The following is a 24,507-nucleotide window of genomic DNA, read 5'->3' on the forward strand; positions in this document are numbered from 1 at the left end:
GAAGGCTGTCAGTTGCTAGTAAACGTTCACAGCGTCCGTACCAGGCGGCTGACCCGCGCCGCGTCCGTCTCGCATCGTTATAAACTACACACAATAACATATCCATATTGTTTTTATACACAAGTGCCAAATAGACGTCTTTATATTTAGCATCTGTGATTTTAGGTGAATATAGACAATGTTTAAACAAACTTAAAGTTATGTGGTAATCCATTATTATGGACATAAATATATACACTTTTTTATATTGCTAGTTAATGTGAACAAAAGTGAGACGTATTTGAAGAGCGTGTGTGCACTCGGACGCCGCATAGAAGTTTGTTTTGTCATTACGGAAGTGTTTACAAGGCGCACGTGGTCGCGCCGCCCGCCCGCGCGGCTATGCCGCGGAAAACTTTCTTCAGAAGCACTGCCCTAGAATAAGTTGACTCACATGGGAGATACGTGACCTCGACCATGAATCTATTATGTAGTGTTTGATTTATGCACCATCGACTACATGTTTGTCACAAAGAGAAGATTGGTATTTTTATTTTTTTTTCGTTGGAGGAGACGGTGTTCTCCTTTCAATTGATGAGTTAGATGGCTAACAACAACGCTGTTTCGTCGACTTTGCCGTCGAGAGATTATTATTGCAAAGTCTGCGACCTATATTTGGATACTGTTGATTCATTAGAAGTGCATTTACAATATCACAAAGAGAACTTGTATGTGAAGTGGGGCACTCAGAACTCTCAAAATGATACCGAAAACAATAATAGCGCTAAAGTGAAAAACGAAACAACAGTATCAGCTCCGGCGGACTCAAGTGACAGTATGATTACCAAACCAAGTCCAGAGTTTCAACAGCGCGCGACGCCTGAAACAACAGTGCAGTTTCCGCACCCTGCAACACCACAGAGCTATCACAGCGCACCATCACCTTACCAAAATCCAGATCAAACAAACTTCTCACCGGGAGCTCAATTTGGTAATAATTTTACTCATTCCAATTTTTCTCAAAATCAACACACTGAGCAAATAAACTGGGAACAGTCGCAATATAATCAAGAATATCATAAGCCGAATCGTTTCCATCCATATAATATGCAAGATCGTGTATCACAAGTCTCATCTTCGAGCCCATTGTATGGCCAGCCGCTAAATCAACCAACGCCATCACCTTCGCCGAATCAATGCGACAAGTGTGGCTACGTTTGTGATTCCGCTGTACAGTTAAATGAGCACTGCAATTCGGCTCACGCAGGTACGAGCGCTGTACCTGCTACAGGAAACATTCCCTTTCAACAGTTTCCTAGCAAATCATATAACAATTCTAGCTATCAAAATGATAGTATAAAAGTTAAAGAAGAACATGAGGAATCATCGGATATTCTAGATTTAGATTCCCAAAAGGTAGTTTACCAGGGAAATGAAGGAGAACAACAAAATCCACCTTACGAAGAAACATCGTCTCAGGTACGTGAAGTAAACACAAGGACTGTACCTATGATGCCATGGGAAACTCAAAAGATATATACAAATCCTCAAATGAATGGCGACGTATCCCTGTTCAAAGAACAAAAAATGTTTGCTGATCAAAAGGCATATGCAACTGAAGGAAAGATGTTTCATCCAGATCAAAAATTTTCTTATTCACAAGATAAATTTTTAGTGCATCATGAACAAAAACCTTTTATGCACGTGGAACAAAAAATTTATTCTGGTGTTCAAATGCAACCGTTAACAGATTACTCAGGGAATGTGGCTTCAACTAACTCAGATATGAAGCCACCATACCGACCATATGATTCCCCTAATGCACCGCAAATAACAAGCACACAACCTGCCAATCCTACATCGTCGTCATTGCCCTCTATTGGGGGTAAAGGAGCTAATTGGAAGTCGAATGAAGCAAGAAGACCGAAGACCTATAACTGTACTGCTTGTAACAAGTGGTTTACTAGCTCGGGCCACTTAAAAAGGCACTATAATACTACACTACATAAAAACGCTGTAAGGTCATCTGGGCAACCTGATCCAGCAACGATGCCCATTTCAAGCCATCATCATCCAAGTCGTGATTCTTTGCAAAATCGAGCTCAACAACAGAATCCGGATTCCAATACGCAAAGTCCAGTCCCCTCCGAAGACAGCAGGAACGTGGATGACGGTGCTTTGCAGTCGCCATATGCACCGCAAAACTTTGAACGCGCTCACCGTGTTGCAACTATGCAGTCCAAATCACCATACACGCATCTCCAACAGGGTAATTTAGATAATAATTTCAGTAACATTCCTCTAACTAATCACCCCTTACAGCATCAAGTGGGTTCACACCCGATTAATATAAATATAAGTAGCCAACCACCAGGCATTGGGAATCCAAACGATAGTCCTCAAGGTCCAAAAAGTACTTCAATATCAACTGGTACGAATCCCCCAAACGGGGAAGCAGGTCCCTCTGTTTCTCAAAATCACCATATGAGGGGCCTGCTATCAGTGTCAACCAGCAATATTTCAACACCAGTACTAACCCAGAGTACACCAGCGCTTACGGCTCACACTCTACCGCCGTTCAGCCATTTGGGTGTCAACCCGTACAGCCCGAGGTCTACGGATCCTTTGGGGCCTTCGGTACCGGACCCCACGCACACCCCATTATATTTGGGTCAGAATTTTCAACAGACTATAGCACCGAGTTACCCAAACGGGATGGCCCCCCACGTTATGGATATGGCTATCAACAATCTGCCTATAGCCAATCCGGCTACTTTTGGTGAAGCCGCACCAGAAGAGGTCGATGTTATGGAACAAGAAACGTCTAGTCAGCCTGCCAATGGACGCTTGCCTAGTTTCTCGCAGCTACAAATGCAGAGCTTCAGCGTTTATGTTTCAAACTATATTACATCACCTAACGTGGGGGGTCAAGTTGTTGCCGACGATTCTACCGCCGGTTACATTATTGTAGATCCAGTTAACTCTCCTATACAATACAATGGCATGGATATAAATGGACAAAGTATAGATTATGATTATAATTATTCACCTAAAGCTAACCCAATGAAGGAAAATGTAGTTAGCTACAATACGGATACAATTAAGGTTTATCCGTACGGCTACGCAGTTGGAGGTAAAACTATAAAAAGAGAAGATGACGTATTAAGAACGGATTCTAGTGAACTACAAATTTTAAAAATCGAAGACATAATGGATTATGCTAATAAAGAAAATTATGGAACACAAATGAAGTCTCCAGCAAGTCCAGAGAGCGCTAAAGCTGAGAATGAAAGTCACGGGTCCCCTTCAATATCATCAACAGTTTCGAGTACGCCACTAACAGAGAGAAATCATTTGAAAAAGTCAACACCAACAACGGTACACAAATGTTTTGAATGCGACAAATTATTCAACAAGGTTTGTTATCTTACTCAACATAATAAAACTTTCCATTCGGGAGCTAAACCATTTAAATGTGATAGATGTGGTAAACGCTTTTCGGACGGTGTTTCATATGAGGGTCATTACTTAAAACATGCAGACAATAAACCCTTCAAATGTAATGAATGTCCAAAGTCGTTTAATCATAAAACTGATTTGCGTCGTCACATGTGTTTACACTCTGGGTGCAAGCCGTTTGCGTGCGATCATTGTGGTAAGGGATTCATAAGAAAAGATCACATGGTAAAGCATTTCGACACCCACATAAAGAAAAATTTGCGTTCATCATCGTCATCTGTATCGCCGACATCATCTTCTCCATCTACATAAATAAATATACAATAAGCCATTGTTTTGAAAAAGTTTGATACACACATATCATGTCAAAAAATAATTGGAATTTGATATGATAAATTTGTTCCAAAATATTTATATAGTTAATTAATAACGTTAAATGAAACGTTTTGTTATTAATGTGTTACGTTTTTTAAGCAAAGCGGCAGAACAACTCCGACGCATGCATTTAGGCCACCAGCTATGTTTTTTGTTGTTCATTCAATCTAACCTTGTGTTCGATGCAAGGTGACTTTACTTGTCTGGCTGTCTGGGCGCTAAACATGTAATTACATGACGTCGGAGTGATATTCCGTAATAATTTATAGACCGATCCATATCATTTTTACATATGAATTACTATTATATCGTAGAATTAGTTAGATAAAAATACCCGGTGATTTATTACATTAGGTGATTAATAATGGTTGTCATTTTCGACGTTGATTCAGAACATATCTTTTGTCTGTAAATTTTTGATCTTTAGAAAGTTTTAGTTGAAAAATTGCTTGGTTTAAAATTATTGTTATTGTTTGGTAAAGAAACGCGTGTAACTCTTTAAATTTATTTCTTTACCTATAATTTTCTGTAAATAATTTACTTTGGGACTAATGAGCCAGATATAACATAATAATGAATATAAAAAGAATTAGTTTTTACAAATGTTGATCAAAGTTTTGTGTTAAGGATTTTAATAATACAGTAGCCTGGCACACTTCTCAAGCGAGTTAGAGGTATTGTAACGGATCAAAAGTTTAACGCAATTTTATTATAGTAATACCTAAATCTAATTAAATCTTAAGAGGTTTGCTACGTAAGATCGTCAAGAAGAAGGATATAGTGACTTTGGTGGTCGTATCTTTATAGTTGTGATGTGCATTTTGTTTTGAAAGTTGTTCACGACAAAAGGAGCCTTTGTACTCCAGAGAATGTGTTATAACTATCGTTTTTGTTTTAGGTGTAAATTCTTCTATTAGTTACTTATATTTTTAATATTTTACCGGTGCTTCCTATTTTATTATTTTGTCTGTTGATCTGTTTTAATATTTAGGTAGTTGACTAAATTCATTTTTTCCTTAAATTTAAACTTATTTATGTCCAATCTTAGTTACCAATATATTATTTGAACGAATTTAGTTTAAACATTCCTGTTTCGTTAGTGGTAGGAAAGTAGTCTTCCTGAACGTTGCCAAATTATCACCGCCAACTGTCTGTTGCGAAACAATTTAATTTTAAATTAGCCTAATAAAGAAATTCTCTAGCAATAATTTAAATACTAATGTAAATGTCTTGTATAATATTAAATTAAATATCATGTTTATTAATTTACTGATTACTTAGGGACAGAAAAAATTATAAGGGAGACATTGAATACTTGTATATAAATATTTGATGATTATTTACTTATCTATAACAGTTAATAGCACGACCCTATTTGTATTTAAAAATCTTCTTTTTGTTGCTCATATACAATAAAGTGCGGTATATTTTATAATTGCTAAATCAACAAATGTGATTCTCAGTTTAGAAGAGGCAGTAACAAATTGAATATTTTGATGTTCACATCTGTTGCATGTATTTTAACCGAAAAATAATATGTTCGAAATATATGTGCAATATGAAACACTGTAATGAATTAATTTTGATAATGTTTATATTTAACTGTTGATTATTGTGCAGAAATATTTTTATACAAATAGAATTACATTTTGCCTATCTACCTCATCAGTTACTAAATCTTATGAATTACAATATGTCGAAGTTGTATTAAAAAAATCGGAATATAGTAATGAAATTTTAAGTGCAAAAAGTGGTTTATGGAAATTAATTGCATATTTGCAGTACATTGATATCAGTGTTATACATAATTCTGTATACAAATGTTAATAACAAGCCTGCATTCGGTTTCCAAATATAACAATTATAAAATAAATAATATATTTAAGATAGTAAATATATTTATGAAGCATATCAGGAATTAAAGTTTCGAAGAACTTTTTATCAACTATCCACCATGATATAAATTTGGATGCGAATGCTCGCTTTAATAAATGAATTTTACATTAAAACATCGATAACTATAAAACAGATAATACTAGACATATGTATAAATTTTTCTAAACTGTTGAGAATTTTTTGTATAACAGAAATATTTTCATCGTAGCAATAATGTAATAATAGTGACACTTGAAACTAAACTACCTCATGTAACGAGTAATAGGGTTAGATCGCGTTGTGAGAGCGAGGTCGCGCTGCTCGGCGATCGTCAACAGAATACCTCATCTTGCCTTCCCTTGTACTAGAGACATTTTATTTACCAGCGCCAGCCCCGCAGCCCGACCGACGCTCATCTTCAAATATATTTTAGTAGACATATTTGTCTCTCTTGTACTGTTTAATAAAGCATTAGTAGTATCTTTTAGATTTAAATTATGTAAATATCGAACGATAAATTTGTTATTTATCATATTCTATTATTGTATTCGTCGATACACTTATTTTGAAATAAGTTCGTAGTGATTTCAAGTTTATATAGTAGCCAATAAGATATATATAATGTAAGTTTCAGTGATTTATGTTTGTGTATACTAATTTAATTGTCAGTTACCAGATGATTTCTGTTACATTCGGTTGAGTAAAATTTGAAAGGATTAATACGATAAGACGTTGTTTTTCTTCAATAATTATTCCCTCAAACTTTGGACGGGTTTGTAGCAGAAATGTTGACAGCATGCGTTAAAATATTTTTTTTTAATTACTTTTGTTTATTATAAGCGTAGTGCGAATTAAACTGTTGCTAGTCAATGTCCTAGAGATGCCATGAGTCGCGACTGAAAGTTCTCAAAGTCAGCTGAACATTGGTTTATCAGATATTGTTGAAGTCGGTATGGTCTTCTCCTGGGCATTGTCTAGAATCATTAGATTTAAGCCTTGATAATAGTTTATTCTAGTGCTAGGTGACAGATCTGTCACACCGCCACGGCGAATGGTATTTTTAGCTATGCGTACATCCATTTATATATAGATATACTACATACATGAAGTGAATCTGGCTTGATGTAGTATATCACAATGTATATATACATGGATCAACAAGTGTTATACAAACGTTAAACAGCAGAGCGATTTATTTATACCTTGAAATTTTGCAGACACCTGTTTCATGGTTGTTTCAATATTTCTGTTCAATCATATTGATTGTAAAATGATTAGACCGTTGTTTCTAATCAGTATACAAAATCGTTATATACTATAAGATTCCGATGCCATACTGCTAATGTAGCAGGTCGTCTGTCAGATCTGTCAGTAAATATAAATTAATTGTGAACAAACATTGTTGTTTCATTTAAATCTCCTTGCTCCTAGCTGCTATTTGCGAATTTTGTTTTGTTAATATATAAATAAATTATTAGGAGAAGAAATTTTATATATAACATACAAACGATATTGAATTATCGTAAACACTAAATCCAACACAAGAATAACAATTAATATGTTATTCGCATAATTTTATAATAAAATATATGGACGTGTGAACGCACTTGTGACGAGAACAACAACGAAATTAAATTTGACGTAAGTATATGGAATGGTTACTAAAAATAATAAAACTATGTAAAAAAAAATTACACTGATATATGAAATAAAATGCTGAACAATACGTTCACAAACTTTTTGTGAGAAATATTTCCAATGAGTCGTATTAAAAGATAATGAACTACGAGGGTATGATTATAGTAACAAGACTGGCTTAATAATACCGACATCATTAAAAAAATAAAGTCCTTAGCAAATCTTAATACTACTTTATAACGTTTCATATTTCATAAGTAAAAGACTTCAACGAGATCCCAAAAACACCATTTGAAATGGAAGAATGCTCATTTTGTTAATGACTGAACAGGACCGTCAAAATTTTAATATGTTTTCATACTTTTAGATTTGAATATTCAATTTTGTATCAAATCTTAAATATTTCATAAAGACATTAAGATGAATATTTGTAATCGAATATAATTCTAACGATGTTTATAAGTAGATCGAAGTAAATAAAATAACTACAATTTCACTCTAATAATGAAAAAGTTTGATAATAAAATAGAGTCTTTAAGTTTTTTAGGCCTAAGTCTAAATTTATTGATTAATCTTAAACAGTTATAAACAAATATATTATTTTTATTTGGCTTCAACGGTTCAAGAGGTCATCCTTTCTAAGTAATGTTACTTGATAAATGTATATTTAATATACATTTTTATTTAATTAAACGAGCTAAATTTTTCAACTGAAACAATGACTATTTCAGTCGAAAAAGTTAAATACAAATATATTCAACATAAAGTAGATCTTAATATTGTCAGGATTGAGGTGCATATTGTATAGCATCAGGCTATGAATCATCATGAAATATTTGATATAACTTCGAAATTTAATTATAAAGCTGTGAGATTGAATTCATGAAACATATCCGTTATAGTCAAGAAATTAAATTGTTCTTAAGGCTAACATAATATAACTCATCTACATTTATTAAAGTGAAGGTAGTTTAGTAAATTTTATTCGTCAATAGATCGAAGTTGGTTCAACAGAATGTTGGGATCAATTTAATATAATATTATTTCGTTATAAATATGACGAATTTTGATAATATACTGCTGTACAACTGAGATGGTATAAGCTTTAGGGATATTATTTGTGTTTGTGGACACAAATATTTGAAATTATTTAAAAAATATTTATATGGTCTTGTCGCTTCATTTTATTTAAACTACTCATATAAAACTCTCAGTATATACATAATAGTTAAGATTCCATCTACAGACATTAAATTAAAATCAAAAATTTTAAATTAATTCCACCTTAATAATGGTTAGCTTAAAATAGGTACCATTATTTTTATAATTATTATACTTAATTAGGTCTCATGCTGCCAGAAGATTAAATTGTTATTCAAAATCTTGGGCAAAAAACTCGAACAAATGTATATTCTTTGCTAACATTGAATGCGGAAGAGAATCTTCCTATAAATCCAAACCTTGGAAAACATAATTCATATCATGTTTGAGCTCATTCCACTATTCAATGTACTTCAAGTATTCCTATGCAATTATCTAAACGGAATCTACAGCTGTTTTAAATAATACAAAAAAAGAATAAGAAGCATAAGAAATAATATTGTCATTGCAGTCTGGTTTAGTTATAGAAATGATTTTTCTGTAACGTGACAGCAAGATTTCATTCGCTACTAAATTAACATAATCGACCTTAAACAGAACACTATGAAACTAACTATTTGATAAGTTATTGAATAAGATATTTAGGTTCAAACAAATAAAGTAAAAAGTAGCTAGTACAATGTAAAGTAAGAACAATGTAAAGTATTTAATTTGTGTTAAATCCATGCGCGTTCTAAGTATAACGTATGAAAGCGAACCCGTCAGAGCCCGTCCGCACCGGTTTCGCTTTCGTTCGAAGGTCAAACGTTGAATCAGAGCTGAATCGTGTGTACAACCCGTTTGCACCTCCAGATATACCGTTTTCTATGTTTTATTTGTCGATTCATATTTCGATCAACATACATTTACCAAAGGACGAATAATATTTATTTGTCAAGCTATAGATTTGTTTCAACGTATTTGTAATAAAATTTATTTGTTTATTTTTATTACTTTTATTGTTAATCAAAACATCACATTCCAATAATCTGTATTACTCATATGTAATACTTAAAAAGGTTTCCTCTTTCTGCGGTTATTTTTTTTTTATATTGATTTGGTATTCAATTAATTTCCGGTCTCACAGTCGTAAGCCTTGATATCATAATTTAAGTTTGTTAGCAGGTGGGAATTGTCGACAAATTTCTTAGAATCAAGAATCACACAATCTTATAACCTTATTGTTGTAAAATAATATATTATTATTTTTATACATATTTGACGAATTTCACAATCCCTTAAAGATGATATTAATATTGTATACAACTGATTAAACTTTTTCCCATTTGTTAAGAATTTAACAATCAATGAGACATACATATACAGCTTTGTTCAACTGATTATTTTTGATGTCTTTTCATTGAAGATCTTTAAGGAATTAAGTTATATAAAAGTTATATTTAACCTCCAGATATGACTCAATCATTCAGAATAATTTAAAGTCTTCTTCTTTAAAGCTACTAATTTTATTTATTTAAAACATCGATTATTTAGATTTAAATCGTCCACGCCATTTAGCGTAAGACAGAATATTATGAATTTAAAAAACAGGACCGGTAACTTTGTTAAATGGTCATTGATATTTGCTGAAGGTGAATTTACCAAACGGAAGGGTCATCGATTCCGATCTTACAATGCAAAATCGCTGACAATAATAATATATTGGAATCATTTACGACGATTCTCAGATTAAAAGCGCAAAGAGATGCCGCCTCTATAATTTTTAACTTCCATTGAAACTAATTATAGTTTGATTAGTCAGTTTGAAACATTAATTCTAGTATGTTAACTTGACAGCAAAAATTTAAGCGATAAATTACATGATATAAATATCTTTTGGATATCTATTATAATGTATTATAATAACTAATCGCTACGAAAATAATAATAAGAAAATAAAATAATAGTGTGTTGTTAAGAGTTTACGTATAGACAAGACACGATTTATATAAATATATATTATTCTCTGATATATATAATCAAACCTTAGCAAGTATACAACTGAAGCTGTCGTCATACTAGTTTGTGCATACCGACTACCGAGTGCAACGCTAAGGTAATGACCCCTCGTACTTGAGACGCAGAGGTCAGTGTCGCTGACGCCATTACGTTTTGCAATTATAACTTAGGCGAGACTGGAACGTGGTCAAGCTCGTATAGGGCTGTCAATATGAATAAATTTATATAATTAAAATTATTGAACAACATTCTTTTTTTATAATGAAGTATCAAAACTTTGCATTTATGATGAAAGACAAAAAATAATTGGTGATTTGAGTTGTGTATTAGCACCCCTATGGACGAACAATGTATGAACTGTTCCAGTATCAACTGATATCGCCATGAATTTTTCATAATTATTCAAACAGCTACATGATGTCAACAACTATTTTAAACAAAATACTTCATACATTTCAAATGGATGTGACAATATTATTTGGGTATATAAAAACACCTGACTTCACACAGGTCCGCTCGTATTGGATTAAGATAAAAAGATCGATGGGCTAAATTGAAGTGAAGGTTGTAGGTACAAATCTTAAGTAGTTGCAGAGAATCGGCCATGACTTTTAAATACACTTTTGACTTAGGAATATTTTGAAGATTACTTTAATTAAATTATATAGTATGTCTGTAATTGTAATCGTTTTTATAATAATTTACCTTAAAAAACTACACTGGCTGAGGTTGCTTAAAAACGGCTATTGAAAATTGACATAATGGCAAAAAATTACAAATACACCCGAATGTCACTTAACTGTTTTTTAAAAGGTGCATTAACCGTTAGTTTAGTATATTTGACCATCGGACATTGACAGCTAATTTGCTGAACGATTTAATTCCTCATTCATATTTTACATACTCTCGAAGATTATTTTAAAAATTTCGAAGACTATTATACCTCTATTTCACACATTTTTAATTTAGTCACTCTCTTTTACACGTAATTGACTTTTATTCATCAAGAAGTTTGCAACAAAGTTGATTTATTCCAGGGATCAAAATACAAGTGTAATTTATACAACTACTTATACATAATTTGTCCTTGTTGATGACCAGATAACCCCGGGTTGACTGGTCAACTGATACGTAAATAAAAATGATTTGATTAAAAAAAAGGCAAGAAATACGCTTAATGTTGGTGATTGGCCTTGCAATTCCAAGGAGGTTGCAAGGGGAAACGTTCCTTGACCCATATTGAGCCGCAGGATAACATGGATCTAATTTGCACATATATTTATCACTATAGTCGTTTTACAATTCTTAATAGATGTTATGCTTCGTCTTAGTTGGCATCATCACGTTGCATACGGAGCGTTAACAGTTTTTCCTTCACGTATTTTCGACCATTGTAGTATTGAATGGTGTGTGGATTGGAATCTGACAACGCTCTGTAAACTATGCACTGCGACGATGCTTACTGTTGAATAAAATGTATGCATTCTCGTGGTTATTTTATGAGCGTGACGTACAATATGCTAATCATAAATCTTGAAAATAGTTTTCCATTTCTCTTTAAAATAAATATAGATATATAGTAATTTCAACTTTCTTTGCCACGGTCATGAATAAATTATTTAAACACATAGGTATGAAAATGTATTTTTAAAATCAATTTATTATTAGAAAACACACACACACACATATATATATATATATATATATATATATATATATATATATATATATATATATATGTGTATATATATATATAACCATTAGAGCTTTTATATGACTACGTAGATTTTAAATTAGGTTTACAATATAAATAAATTTATTTTTTGAATTTTTTACCATTCAATTAATTTTGATGATCTTTAAGTAGTACGTTACTGCATTTTAAACCCTCTAATATATAATCATAGGGTACGTACAGAATAAAAACATTAATTTTTAATTATATTTCAATAAAATTGCTACTTAAACAAATCGATAATTGTAGGTTCTGTGAAAGCATAAAATTCTGTTTGCAGTTTGAGCGGAATCGCTGTTCTTCGCATGAAAAGAGTTATTTTAAAGAAATAAAAAGATCTGTTAAAGAATACTGAATAAAAAAAGTAAGCAATCTTTTTAGTCCAGGTACGGATAAAATTGTTTTATAATAAATATTGTTATATAATTCTTTTATCAATTGTTAAGTCTAGCTTTTTGTTGTCTTCAATTTTTTATTTAATAACGTGACACATTTGTATATTTTATACTTTTACAACAAATTTTTCTGAGAATACTCAAGAAACAAAAAAATAATAATTTTAATTAATGTCTATTGAATTGTATTCCTTACGTGACGAGATCCTGGCGATTTCTTGGTGATGTTGTCTTAATCCACACACAATCATTCGGTCCCTTGTTTGTATTTCATACATAAAACAGGTTTTCGAAGGCGTGAAGGATACAATAAAAAGTAAGGGGAAAATTATATTTGATATTGAATGTCTTATGATATTTTCTCTTCAGAAAATAAAATATGTAAAATGCACTTAAAAGTTCTTAATTCTTACATGGTATTTAATTAAGTACAAGATATTTAAGTATTTCTTTTGATTTTATTACGAAAGCTGAAATAATTTCATAAATAGCTTGTTACACTATGCTACGTACTATACGTGTAATCGAGAAACCCTTTATCTTTTTGCAGTAATACTTCTTAGAATCGAAATCCAACTTGGCGGATTCTATAAGCCAGTTATTCTATGAAGAACCAGATTTTATTTCATCTCTTTGGACTTGGACAAAAAGAATAATTGGTAATTTACATCATCTTGCTTTTCTACCTTACACTCAATTAATTTAAATTTAATTTGCGCCCAAATCCAAAAATAATTACATAAAGTATAAAAATAATCGAAAGTTTTTTTAAATCCCAATTGATACCCATAAAAAGCGGTGTCCATATACAGTTAGTTGGAAACTGTCGTTTTCTATAATTCTATGAAGTTGATCTTCGGAAGCGCGCGCGTTGCGGCTGCCTGACGTCATCGTGCAAAAGTGATCTGACCAGTTTTTGCTCAAGCCCCAATTTAGCGTTTGATTCCTTATGCATAACTTGAACGCTGTGCCCTAAGGTCGTCTGAGATTCAAGGACAAAAATGTTAACAGTTGCTGAAATCTTGCGGTTCTTAAAACCATTACAATATGTATCTATTGCACACGGAATGTTAGAGGAATATGAAAGTTTTATTTTATTAATTAGGAAAATACATATATCTGAATGAATTTTATGATTTGATTAATATTATAAAACTTATAAACTGGATTGGATCTACTTAATAAAAATGCTACAATAAGGAGGGTGACTGTGATTTATATTACATATTCAAATGTGGACTTTTTCTTGAGTTAGTAGTTGTACTAATCCAATAATAATAATATCTTAAAATAGTTTGTCCTATTCATATTCATTATAAATAAAAAGTCGTTTTATGACGTATTATTAATGATATAAATATTTTTAGTAAAATTTAAAGAATAATGAACTGAAGTCTTAAAAATATTTCTTTTTCTAATTTTATTAGGGATAACTCCAAAATAGTTTACATAGGTACATATTTTTGACATTATAAATTAATTCATAATATAATCAATGACATAAAAAACTAATAATTTGTACATAAACAATTAAATAAGCAGTTCGTTAAATTACATAGCAAATATTTTAAGATATTTGTTTTATATGGATACGACGAACTAAAGTAAAAAAAAAACATGGTTACTCATAGGTCATTGGTGCCCACGGCGAATGCTTTGTTAGTGTCTGACAGACAATTTAATGATTAAAAATAATATAAAACAACCTTTTCAATGACCCTTAATGTGAACCAATTCGTTAGGTATTTTGCTTCATATTTCCATTAAATGTTTCTTATTTTAAAAAACTATTTTTGCAGTGTATTTATTACCCTAGTAAATGTAACATTTATTTCCATTTGCAAACAAATGCTAAAGCTTTGTAGGTGAACTAGGCGTTATTCTGTTATTACATATATTAATGCATGCAATACGTTAGCATTACGAGCGCCGCATTGTATCATTTGAATTTTCTTATGAAGTCGCGTCCAACGCTTCGGTACTGTGATTTCAGAGGCACGCAGGCGATATTTTAAATATTACTCAGAATTTTGTGTTCCTATATGATAAACTACCGTAAATTTTACAAAGTATTTGTAAAATATGAATAACCTTTTAATAAATAAAGTCTTAAATCGACCATCGTCCAAAGAATTTTATGTGAGATATTATATACTCCAATTGACTTGAGCGTGTAATTTTATTTTATTCACATATAAAATTTTAAGACCACACAAGCCGGCTTCAATATAATCACCTTCAAATAACATTATGTGCCATTGGCCTACACTATTATATATACGATATGTATATCTTATACAAATTGCTCAATATTCGAGAATGAATGTGGCAGCTATATAAATAAATTTTTAGACAAAAGTTTATGACATAAAAAGGGAGCAGTTGTGAAATATGAATAGGTGCAGAGCGGGGAACATTTCACATCAGATGTCACCTTACACAATCACTTCAAACATTATAATATGGCAATCAATACTGATGTAATCTCGAAATGAACAATTAGCCTCCTACGTTTTGAAAACGCGATATCGCGTGGCTACATTGCACCAGTGCAGTAATTATAGTTGGGGCCAGTTGCCTGTCTGACTTTAATAAACGCTATTATTCATTAAAACAAAAATATGTATAGATAAAACAACCAACTTAATATATTTAAGATAGAAAAATGTCAGCAACTCTAAAATAATATAGAATAAATTACCGATTGTTTATTATATGTACAATAAGGTTGAATTAAGGAGGTGACTAACAAAATTAACAGTTTTGAACGGAGAAAATTGTGAAAAACAAAAAATGTATTTAAAGAGGTTCCTACGAATGGAATTTTAAATAATCATTAATTGAACCATTATATAAATTAATTTTTTTTGTAGTAAGTTCATTTTATGTCGTTTCAATAATGGTAACTTTTTTAACATTGTGAGGTATTTGAAATAAAATATGTTATCGGAGTAAGGATATATTTAGAGTGTTGCCTACTGTTGTGTAGGTATCTTCGAGAACGTAGCCAGTCGGTGCCAACCACAGCCTTAAACCATGAAGCACAGTTAGTGATACTAAATTTGAAATTATATTCTTGTCTAGGAAATACAATATTACTATTATAATATAACATAAAAAACACAGTCTGTAACTTGTATGGTATTGATTTTACGTGTTTTTAAATGTTAGATCTAATCATTTTATGAAATTAAAATAAAAAAAATGAAAGTTACAAAGAAACATATTTCTAGTAAGTCTTACTAATAAGTAAGTAAGTAGCATTGAATTTAATTTTTCTTTTGGATAATTTTTGTAGAAATTTTTGAGCGGATAGATTATATATTATGTCAGTAAATTCTACTTTTTTTTAATCCGACTTACTACAAATGTTGTATTCAGTTCTACTTGGAATAATCCAAAGTAATACAATAGATTTTGTATAACAAATAAATGTATCTTTTTGTCTCCAAATAGTAGTAGGAAGTAAATGATTATGACTTATAATTTTTAAGTTAACGAAAACTTAGAAAACCTATTCAACGTGAATTTTTGTAATACGTTCAATATTGTAATTATTTTAAAATATGTTTTGATAAATCTTGTTTTTGATGTCGAAATGTAATACTGAATTTAAATCCTTGGTTCCATCTAATCAAAATGATAGATAGGTTGAAAAAGACCACCCTTAAACGGCAATGATAATAGACAAATATTAAGTTTCTTAAAGAATGAGACAAAATATTTTAAATCTTCGATTGTGAGTGAGATAGAATAGTTGCTGCAGTACGGGTGGTCGGACGTGTTTTTTTTATTGCAATTTATGTTTACAATCGGTTTCGAAAGTCAATGTTAATGTTCGAATTGTCTAAAGGCAATTAATTTAAGCCGAGACATATTTAATTTATAAATTTTATTAGATATCATAATTTATATGCATAATATTTTATATCATTAAAATTCTATTTGTAAAATGTATTTTAAGGACATACTGTTTTAAAATATATTATAATTTAGTCTATGACTCGACCGACAATAACTTTAATTTCATAACTTTATATGAAACGAAAAACGATGGTCTAAAAGAGAATTAAAAGTTTAAGATAAATGAAAGAAATAAGATATATAATGATAATGGCTTTAAAGGATGTGATAGTAGGTACATATTATGCTGAAGTAAGATCTTAAAATCATATTCTAGCACGAGTAAACGATATAAAAAAGTTTATGAATGTAACCGCGACTTTTAGCTTAAGTTTAGTGTGTGGGCGTTGTCTTAGGTTCCGTTTTAATGAACGTCATATCTTTAAAGATTTTTCCTGATTTATGTAAGTCGTTATGGACCTAGTGATAACAAAAATAATTAAGGATTGGGATTCTCATAGTCTTAAAAGTTGCACTTATGTTAAGTATACATATGAATATTTTTTTATTTAAGTAAAAAAGAAAACACAGGTTTTAAATAATTTCTAAGCCTTAAAGTAAACACAATTTTACTTTTCTTAATATAATTGCGTCGATGAGCGCGGGTGTTAAGAAAGTCACTGATTACACGTAGTCGCGGCATAGACGCCGACGAGGAAGCGCGCCTCATCTAACCGGTAACCATTCAATTGTTTACATCACGTGGTATAAAAAGCACATTGACATTATTACACAATAAATTACGCACTTCTCGTCTTCGATCTTATACTACACTTGCCTTTTATTTAGACAGCAAGGCTATTTATTGGCTATGCACAATAATATTTAGGATTCTGTTTAAATACATAGGATTCTGTTTAAACCTATAGTTGATTCTAATATATTATAAAAAAATAAACAAAAGAGTCAAAGAATACCAACACAATTTAATTTATAAACTTATATTAAGAACTTAGTGTTGATAAACATTATACATTTTGGTTCTCAAATATATATAGCTAGCTCGATGTGGTGATTTTGTAACATATTTTATTTGTAAAACTTCTGTCCTATGTTATTACTTATTATAATTTCTTATACGCAGCTGCGTGATATTTTAGATAAGTAGCAAATGATACACGTATTATGTGACATGTTGAACGATTATTGCTTCTATATTTTCTTACAAACGCGTTTTCATTTACCATATGATATTGATTTTTGCGTTTAAGCCACTATAAAATGTTATGTGAATATCGATGGCTGATGTTAAGAAAATACAAGTTTACAAGTTTTCCTTTGAAGACTTGTTATACTTAGTAAAATAGTACACTCATAATTTCTTTCTTTAGTATTTTGTGGAAAAACAGTATTAATTGAAGGATACAATTTGAAGGGCATTTTACAAGTGACAAATATAAATTATGATTTATAATCATCGTCGTCATCATAATTTATAGAATATTTTATTCAATATTAAAATCTTGTCTCTTTTAATATTGTTTTCTTAAACTTTATAACATTCATATTATACTCAAACATTAATGTTTACGCAAAAGCGATAAATTTTTAGTTTTTCTTTGACAATCTTTGTAAAAGGGGAAAAGAGCCTTGATTTTCTATTAAATAAACATTTAGTATAGTAAAAACTAATCATTATTATTCTTTATTTTCTATACCTAATATCCGTCTTACATTCAAAACTCACATTATCACCTACTAAACTAGATTAATAAAAGCTATAATGAATCGATATCTATAGCCTTGTAGTTTACCATTAGTGAGTCAATTTGCAAGTAATATTTTTGGATTTAACAAAAATTTTAATGGTCCTAAAGTAACACGGAGCGGTCTATTTGATGCCTGCAACTAACAAAAGAATCGAAATACAACATATTGTGTTATAAAATTGAGCCGTGAACTGTAAACTGTAAATTGTATACCATTGAAGTATTTAAAGTAAATACTTCCATGGTATACAATTTACCATTACTGAATACACAGAGGTAAACACTGCCAATAAAAATCAAAATTTATATTAACACACATAGAAATTCAAAAATTAGGATGAAATTGCAGGTATTTATTAAAAATATATATTTCTTTTCTTTATGTAAAATATTTATGAAAATAATTTTGTAAAGCGTATTGAAATCTGGTGTTAGAGCCCCAACTACATGTAGTAAACAGTTAAAGCTTCAGTTTAATATTATTTTGCATCATATAAATGCACGTGTTAGAACACCATGCAAGCGTTATGGCTTTCTATTCAATCATCGAATTCAATGCGCTTTGTATGAGACTGTCTTGCTGACAATTCAAGAGCAGGATAGACACATTCTATAAATGAGATAGCAGCAATAGTTCCCACAACGATTACGTTCACCTGAGATATAGTAGTGATGGGATTTGTCGATATGATATAGAAAGAAACGGCCGAACTTCTAATTAAAATTAGGAAATAAGAAAAGGTGTGCCTTATACGTAAGAGTGTAAAAGTCTCTAGAAACTTTAATGATACCCTTATCTTATGTCATAGTAGTCTAAAATGGGTCACGTTATAGGTATACATGACTATGTTACTATTCAAAAGGTTTCTATACGTGGATATAAAATTAGGTAGACCAAACTAATTCTAAAAGTATCGATAAGCTTTCTAGTAACCAACAACACTAGAGAGCATGCACCTTGGCAGCTAAGGGATTTTTTTTAAATCACATCACTGTTCACAATATATCATCCCTTTATTTACTCTCTGCAACATATTTGCGCACTCGTCTTTGTCCAATTTTAGAGCAAAGGGGTCTTGAATAAGTTCTATTTCTATAGACTTGATAACTGACTCTGAGAAATAATGAAACGAATCTTATTCGTAGACCTCGTTTCATTAAGTTCAAATAATAATAATATTAATATATTTTGTAAAAACTGAGAGCTCCTAAATTAGTAAGGGATGACGAAATTAAGTTTCCAATATAAAAAAGGACATAAATCAGTAAAACTATTTAAAACGTAACACAATACAGCTTTGGCAAAGGCGTGGTCAGAAATACAATTTTATTTCTGAGAGAAACGCAGGGGGTCATTCCTTTATCATGATAATGGCGGACTAAAGAATTAGGATGCGGTAGTGTAATCAATAGGAGATGGTCAATGTGACCCTCTTTTGTTATATTTGACCCAGTGACAGGTTGTTTTGTAATGGTCAAGTCGTCGCTACCTTTCATAGGTTTGCAAGTGAAATGCAACCAATTCAAAGGCAGGTCAAGGATAACCGGCTTGTCCCCTTGTACCTGTCTTTGTTATATAATTAAATAACAAATAATCTCATGAATATGAAAAAGTTAATAATCTCCGATATATGAAATGAGAGCAGTATGATTCATAAGAAATACTAAGGATGTATTAATTTGTTTTTAAGAACTCTATAGGTACTACACAAATATATTATAATTTACATTGTACTGTCTATGATGTAAAAAAGTGGGTTTTTGATAAAAATTGTAAAATAAATTTTAAAGGAAAGTGCGGAATTTTCTTATTTACGTACTTAATTGTTTTAGGAGTCTTTGTTTCTTAAAATTTGTTATTTGAATAGAAACAAGAGCTTTCTAAGTTTCTAAGCTCTTGATAGAAACATTATCAGGGTTTTCATTAAAATTTTTACATCTTCGATATTATAAATTGTAAAATAATATTAACAAATGTAGTGTCCAGAAGTAAATTTTCCTTATGCTAAACATAGAGAGTTCAAAACTATGTTACCTCAAACCGATAATATCCGATGTGCAATAAACATCACGTTTAACAAAATTCCACAGATTTCGTCTGGGTAGTGCATCGTGCATTTGGCGCCTTGTAAGATACATAGCTTTTTTCTACTATTATTAAACTTAAATTCCTCAAAGAACATTCGCAAACCAAATTCAATCTTCCCTCAATATTGAAAAGTATCATAATTCTTTGGATCCCGTATAGCTAGGATAAAATCTAAGTTAATCGTTTAAAATAGTTATGTAGTTAATTTTAATCTTTATTTTGTTCATAGAAGGTTTAACTTTCTGTGAGCGATATGAATCTTCTGGTTCCAGGATAATAATAATGCATTTTTTGTTATCCGGTACGTCGGTGTGCGTGGATGCACCGATTGTGTATGTGTGCTTGTCTAGTCGTGTAGCAGCTGTGCCTATTATTTTGTATTAGTGTGGATATCTTATACAATATAGAGTGACCGATAAATTTAAATTTTGTTGATAATATTTATTATTAATGTACTAATATCTATAATGTTACTTTCCTTTTGAATTTTATACACAATAATTATATATTTTTATTAAAAGTAGAAAATCGTTACTAATCCATAATAATTTTGTCATTATTTTAGGTAGTGCGTGTAAATTGGAATTTGCAGAAATTTTTCTGAGGATTTCGTTATTTTTTATCAGCTTTACTAATTTCAGAATGGTAATTTAAAAACACGCTTTGCGTGATCATAGTAAGCTTGTAATGAATACAAAAGCTTATAATAATTTACCGCCATACTTTTATAATTTTAGTGTTTTGTCTCAGATAGATATTATGGCCATGACCCATATTCTATTTAATTTTTTTTTGTCACCGACCAAATATCAAGATACTTCCATCCGCTCACAATATTATAAAGCAACATTTTTTGCATCGTTGGCAAAGCTATTCCCAAGAACATGTGGACCGCTACGTTGCTAGATCAAATATACCTTTCTGCTGCCATTGTAGCTTTATCAATACGTATTAAAAAAATCTGTATACGTCTCTCTCCTTCTTAACAAAAATATTCAAGAAAGAATGAAACAGCGACAGATAATAAGATGGCGTCCAGTATAATTACTTCTAAATGAATAGAAACTAAACAATGTGTTGTGAAAATAAAAAAAAGTGGGTTGTTAAGAATAATTGCTAATTTTATATTTATTTTCAAGCTATGGGCTTAAATATTAGTTAAATAGCTGATTACAAATTTGTAAATAATAGAGTGATAGATTTCTTTTTAGATAGATAGATATTTATTGTAAATAATCTAAATATAATTCTGGAACTCGGCATTTTATTGAAAATATGAATTTAGTTAGATACTTTTGTCCACGATATGTTCCACTGTAATTTAGTAAAGTAGGACTTAAAATACTTACTGAATGTTAGATGCGAAACCATACATTTTATAGGTATATCCAGCATAATGCAATGTACAAAGCTTTCTCTTCAAGATAGATCAAAAATAAAACCATCAAAAAGTGAGAGGTCGGGACGATTTTGCGAAAAACGGATGGTGGACCCCGGACATGAAGAAGATCCGCGATGGAGCGATAAAATGTGTGTATTCTTTATCATTCATTAAACTGTTATTACAAATCTTTTAACGATAAATTTTGTCCATTGTATCGCAAATAGATGCTTTGATTTGGGTATGCTAGTACGTTTTTAGAAAATAAAATTTTACTAAGGTTTGCTCATGAAGCTAATTGTATGTAATATGTATGAGAATATCCTCGTGGTATGGTTAGCACCGAAATCTATTATGAATGTATCCACTCTTAAAATGTTGAAAAATATTAACAACTTAATAAAAGAAGGAATTGTGTTTATTACATGATATTTAAAATTAAATGTTTATTATACTCGTTTTCAGGTTTTATTGCAGTGATGTTGATATCAATGAAAAAAATGACAAATGCAGGTTACAAAGCGGAAACGAACTAGTTCTTACCGTACAAAACATACAATTTAAAGGAAACGTTGAACAAAAGAAAAGACCGCGGACTGGTTTCAAATACAAATCACTACCAGCTAACCAAAAGCATAGAATGTTCGTGAGAGAAAATGTCGAAGATTTGGATCAAAATGCAGATTGCTACTCCGAGCTCAGCAATTATTTTGATAATTATGCTAAATACTTCACAAATAGCAATTCTTCCCCAACTTCCAGCAAATCTAGTTTAATTTTAAACGATTTCATTGATAGACATACCGAAAATAAGGCTATTCAAGTGGACATGGGATGCAAAACAAAAAAGAAACAAAAGTTTCATTTAAAGACTAATAAACTCCAAAAACATAAAACTTACCACGAAAATAACGTCGAAATTATAGAAAACGATGATGATACAAAGATATTATTTCATAAGAATAGTAAGCGAAAAAGTATTACTATTACCAGGAATGAGAGCCCTGCAACCCTCCAAATAATAAGAGTGGATGTTGTTTGCAGTTATAGCAGCAGTTCAACTATGTCTGATTATGAAGAACGTAAAAAAATTTCATCCAATGACGTGAAAGAAAATATAACAACCAACACAAAATCACATCTAACCAATAAATACATGTTGACAAATTCAGTAAAAACTTTGGATGAGAATATTTCAAGTGGAAAGGTTACCTTATTGTGTAAAACATTTAAATTAAGTGATAGATCGAAAACATTATATAATAAAAATTCTAAAGTATAAATGTACAACCTCAATCTGTATATTCACGATTTAAATTCGAATGAACATTCTTTGTTAATTCTGTTATTTCATTAAACATAAAAATTTCTACAAGAAACTTTTTTTAATTTAGTTATAGTAAAACTAATGTGCAACGATATGGGCTATAAATAAAATATTTTTAATACAGACAGTTTTTTCGATTTCTTTATTAAATATGGATTTCAATGTTATCTTACGTTTTCTTTTATTATGCCGTAGCTTTTAAAAGTTTTTAGCGTGCCTAAATATAGAAGAAAATGTAACTTAATTACCTACTACGCAGCGAACTTTGCGTGCGACAATGAAATATATTGCGTGAATTTACAATAGAAACAAGTTTATGGGAATAATATAAATTTAATGTCAGTAGTTTTGACATAAATCAGAATAATTATTGCTTCTTTTAAATAAAGTAGTTTGGTGATTTTCAAGCAATGTCGCAGTGCCCAAACTGATAACATGATAAGGTACAATGATTATAATTTCAAATATCATTTAAGTTCTTTTTGCTTTTGGTCAATATTTTAGTGTAATTTTTATTAACAATACAGTTATATAAGTATTACATGTCAAGAAATGGTTTCTTTTTTCCACTTATATTATCTTGTTAAAATTTGATTTGTAATTAGACGGTGATAACGCGTCCAGTATATGAAACCAAGAACAGCAGAAATGGCAATGATTAAGGATCGGAACGGAAACGTTTCTGAATATTAATTTGTAGTGGAGGTCACCAGAGCCCTGGCAAATGTGACACGGAGGCAACGAAAGGATTGGTACGCCATGGACCACCCCGCCCGATGGGGTGTGTGTGCCGAATTTATAGGTGTGAGAGATGGAACTTCGGGGTAGCTAAAGGGTGAGGTGGACTTCGGGACCCCTTCGGACCCCCCAATTTGCCCTAGTCCAGCACCCCCGCCCGAGGCTCCCGTCCGTTCCTGTCCAAGCGATAAGAGAGAAGAGGGGTGAACGTCAAATGGACGTTTTACGCATAATTTAGAACAGTAAATGGATTCGAACACCCTGCACGCAGCATACCTACTTCGATAATATTTATGTCTGTTTCTGTACAAATAATATTAATAGCAAAACTTTTCATGAGTAGAAATAGAGGTGTAAATAAAAAGCATGGAAAGATGAGTTTATATTATTATCATAGATTTCTTTTAAAATATGATTTTCTCTTTTTGGTATTAAGTATCTCAATTAATACAGGTAATAATAAAATGTGTGTTATCTTTAAAAATTTATATATGACGCTTTATATATGTAAGAAATATATTTGAATCAATGTAATAAAAGTTCCCATAAAGGCAAGATATTTTTTAATCGTTCTTGTTATTATTATTTATTAATTAGGTTGGTTATATTATCGATTTTAAACTAATGAGAATTCACTGCTAAACGGGCGCTAATGGTCCTCAATTGACGTAAAATAATCCTCAACAGTGGACTTGTTTCAAAAATTGTTTAGATCATATTATGGTTAAAAAGTTTTTGAAGAGCCTATTTACGTTTCGAAATTCGCCTCTTGACAGCACTTTTTGCGTATAAATTTTTAATCAAT

At 30.9% G+C, this 24,507-nt stretch overlaps 2 protein-coding genes across 2 annotated transcripts; both read left to right on the forward strand.

The window, feature by feature from the left end:
• LOC116778007 (uncharacterized) lies at positions 1 to 7,069 on the forward strand. The gene has a single exon (XM_032671848.2). The coding sequence runs from the start codon at positions 583 to 585 to the stop codon at positions 3,748 to 3,750; it is 3,168 nt and encodes a 1,055-aa protein (XP_032527739.1). The 5' UTR covers positions 1 to 582; the 3' UTR covers positions 3,751 to 7,069.
• A 14,389-nt stretch (positions 7,070 to 21,458) lies between these two features.
• LOC116777856 (uncharacterized) lies at positions 21,459 to 22,985 on the forward strand. Its single transcript, XM_032671606.2, has 2 exons — positions 21,459 to 21,786; positions 22,103 to 22,985. Exons 1-2 carry the CDS (start codon positions 21,653 to 21,655, stop codon positions 22,917 to 22,919), a joined length of 951 nt encoding a protein of 316 aa, XP_032527497.1. The 5' UTR covers positions 21,459 to 21,652; the 3' UTR covers positions 22,920 to 22,985.
• Positions 22,986 to 24,507: the final 1,522 nt, after the last annotated feature.

This window comes from Danaus plexippus, chromosome Z (assembly GCF_018135715.1).
Source record: "Danaus plexippus chromosome Z, MEX_DaPlex, whole genome shotgun sequence".
Classification (NCBI taxonomy): Eukaryota; Metazoa; Arthropoda; class Insecta; order Lepidoptera; family Nymphalidae; genus Danaus; species Danaus plexippus.

What these genes read in the sequence shown, in the direction of transcription:
- LOC116778007 (XM_032671848.2), top strand. Translation starts at nt 583, where the DNA reads ATGGCTAACAACAACGCTGTTTCGTCGACTTTGCCGTCGAGAGATTAT.
- LOC116777856 (XM_032671606.2), top strand. Translation starts at nt 21,653, where the DNA reads ATGCAATGTACAAAGCTTTCTCTTCAAGATAGATCAAAAATAAAACCA. An exon ending in CCGCGATGGAGCGATAAAAT is followed by an intron (nt 21,787 to 22,102) that starts GTGTGTATTCTT and finishes ACTCGTTTTCAG; the next exon opens with GTTTTATTGCAGTGATGTTG.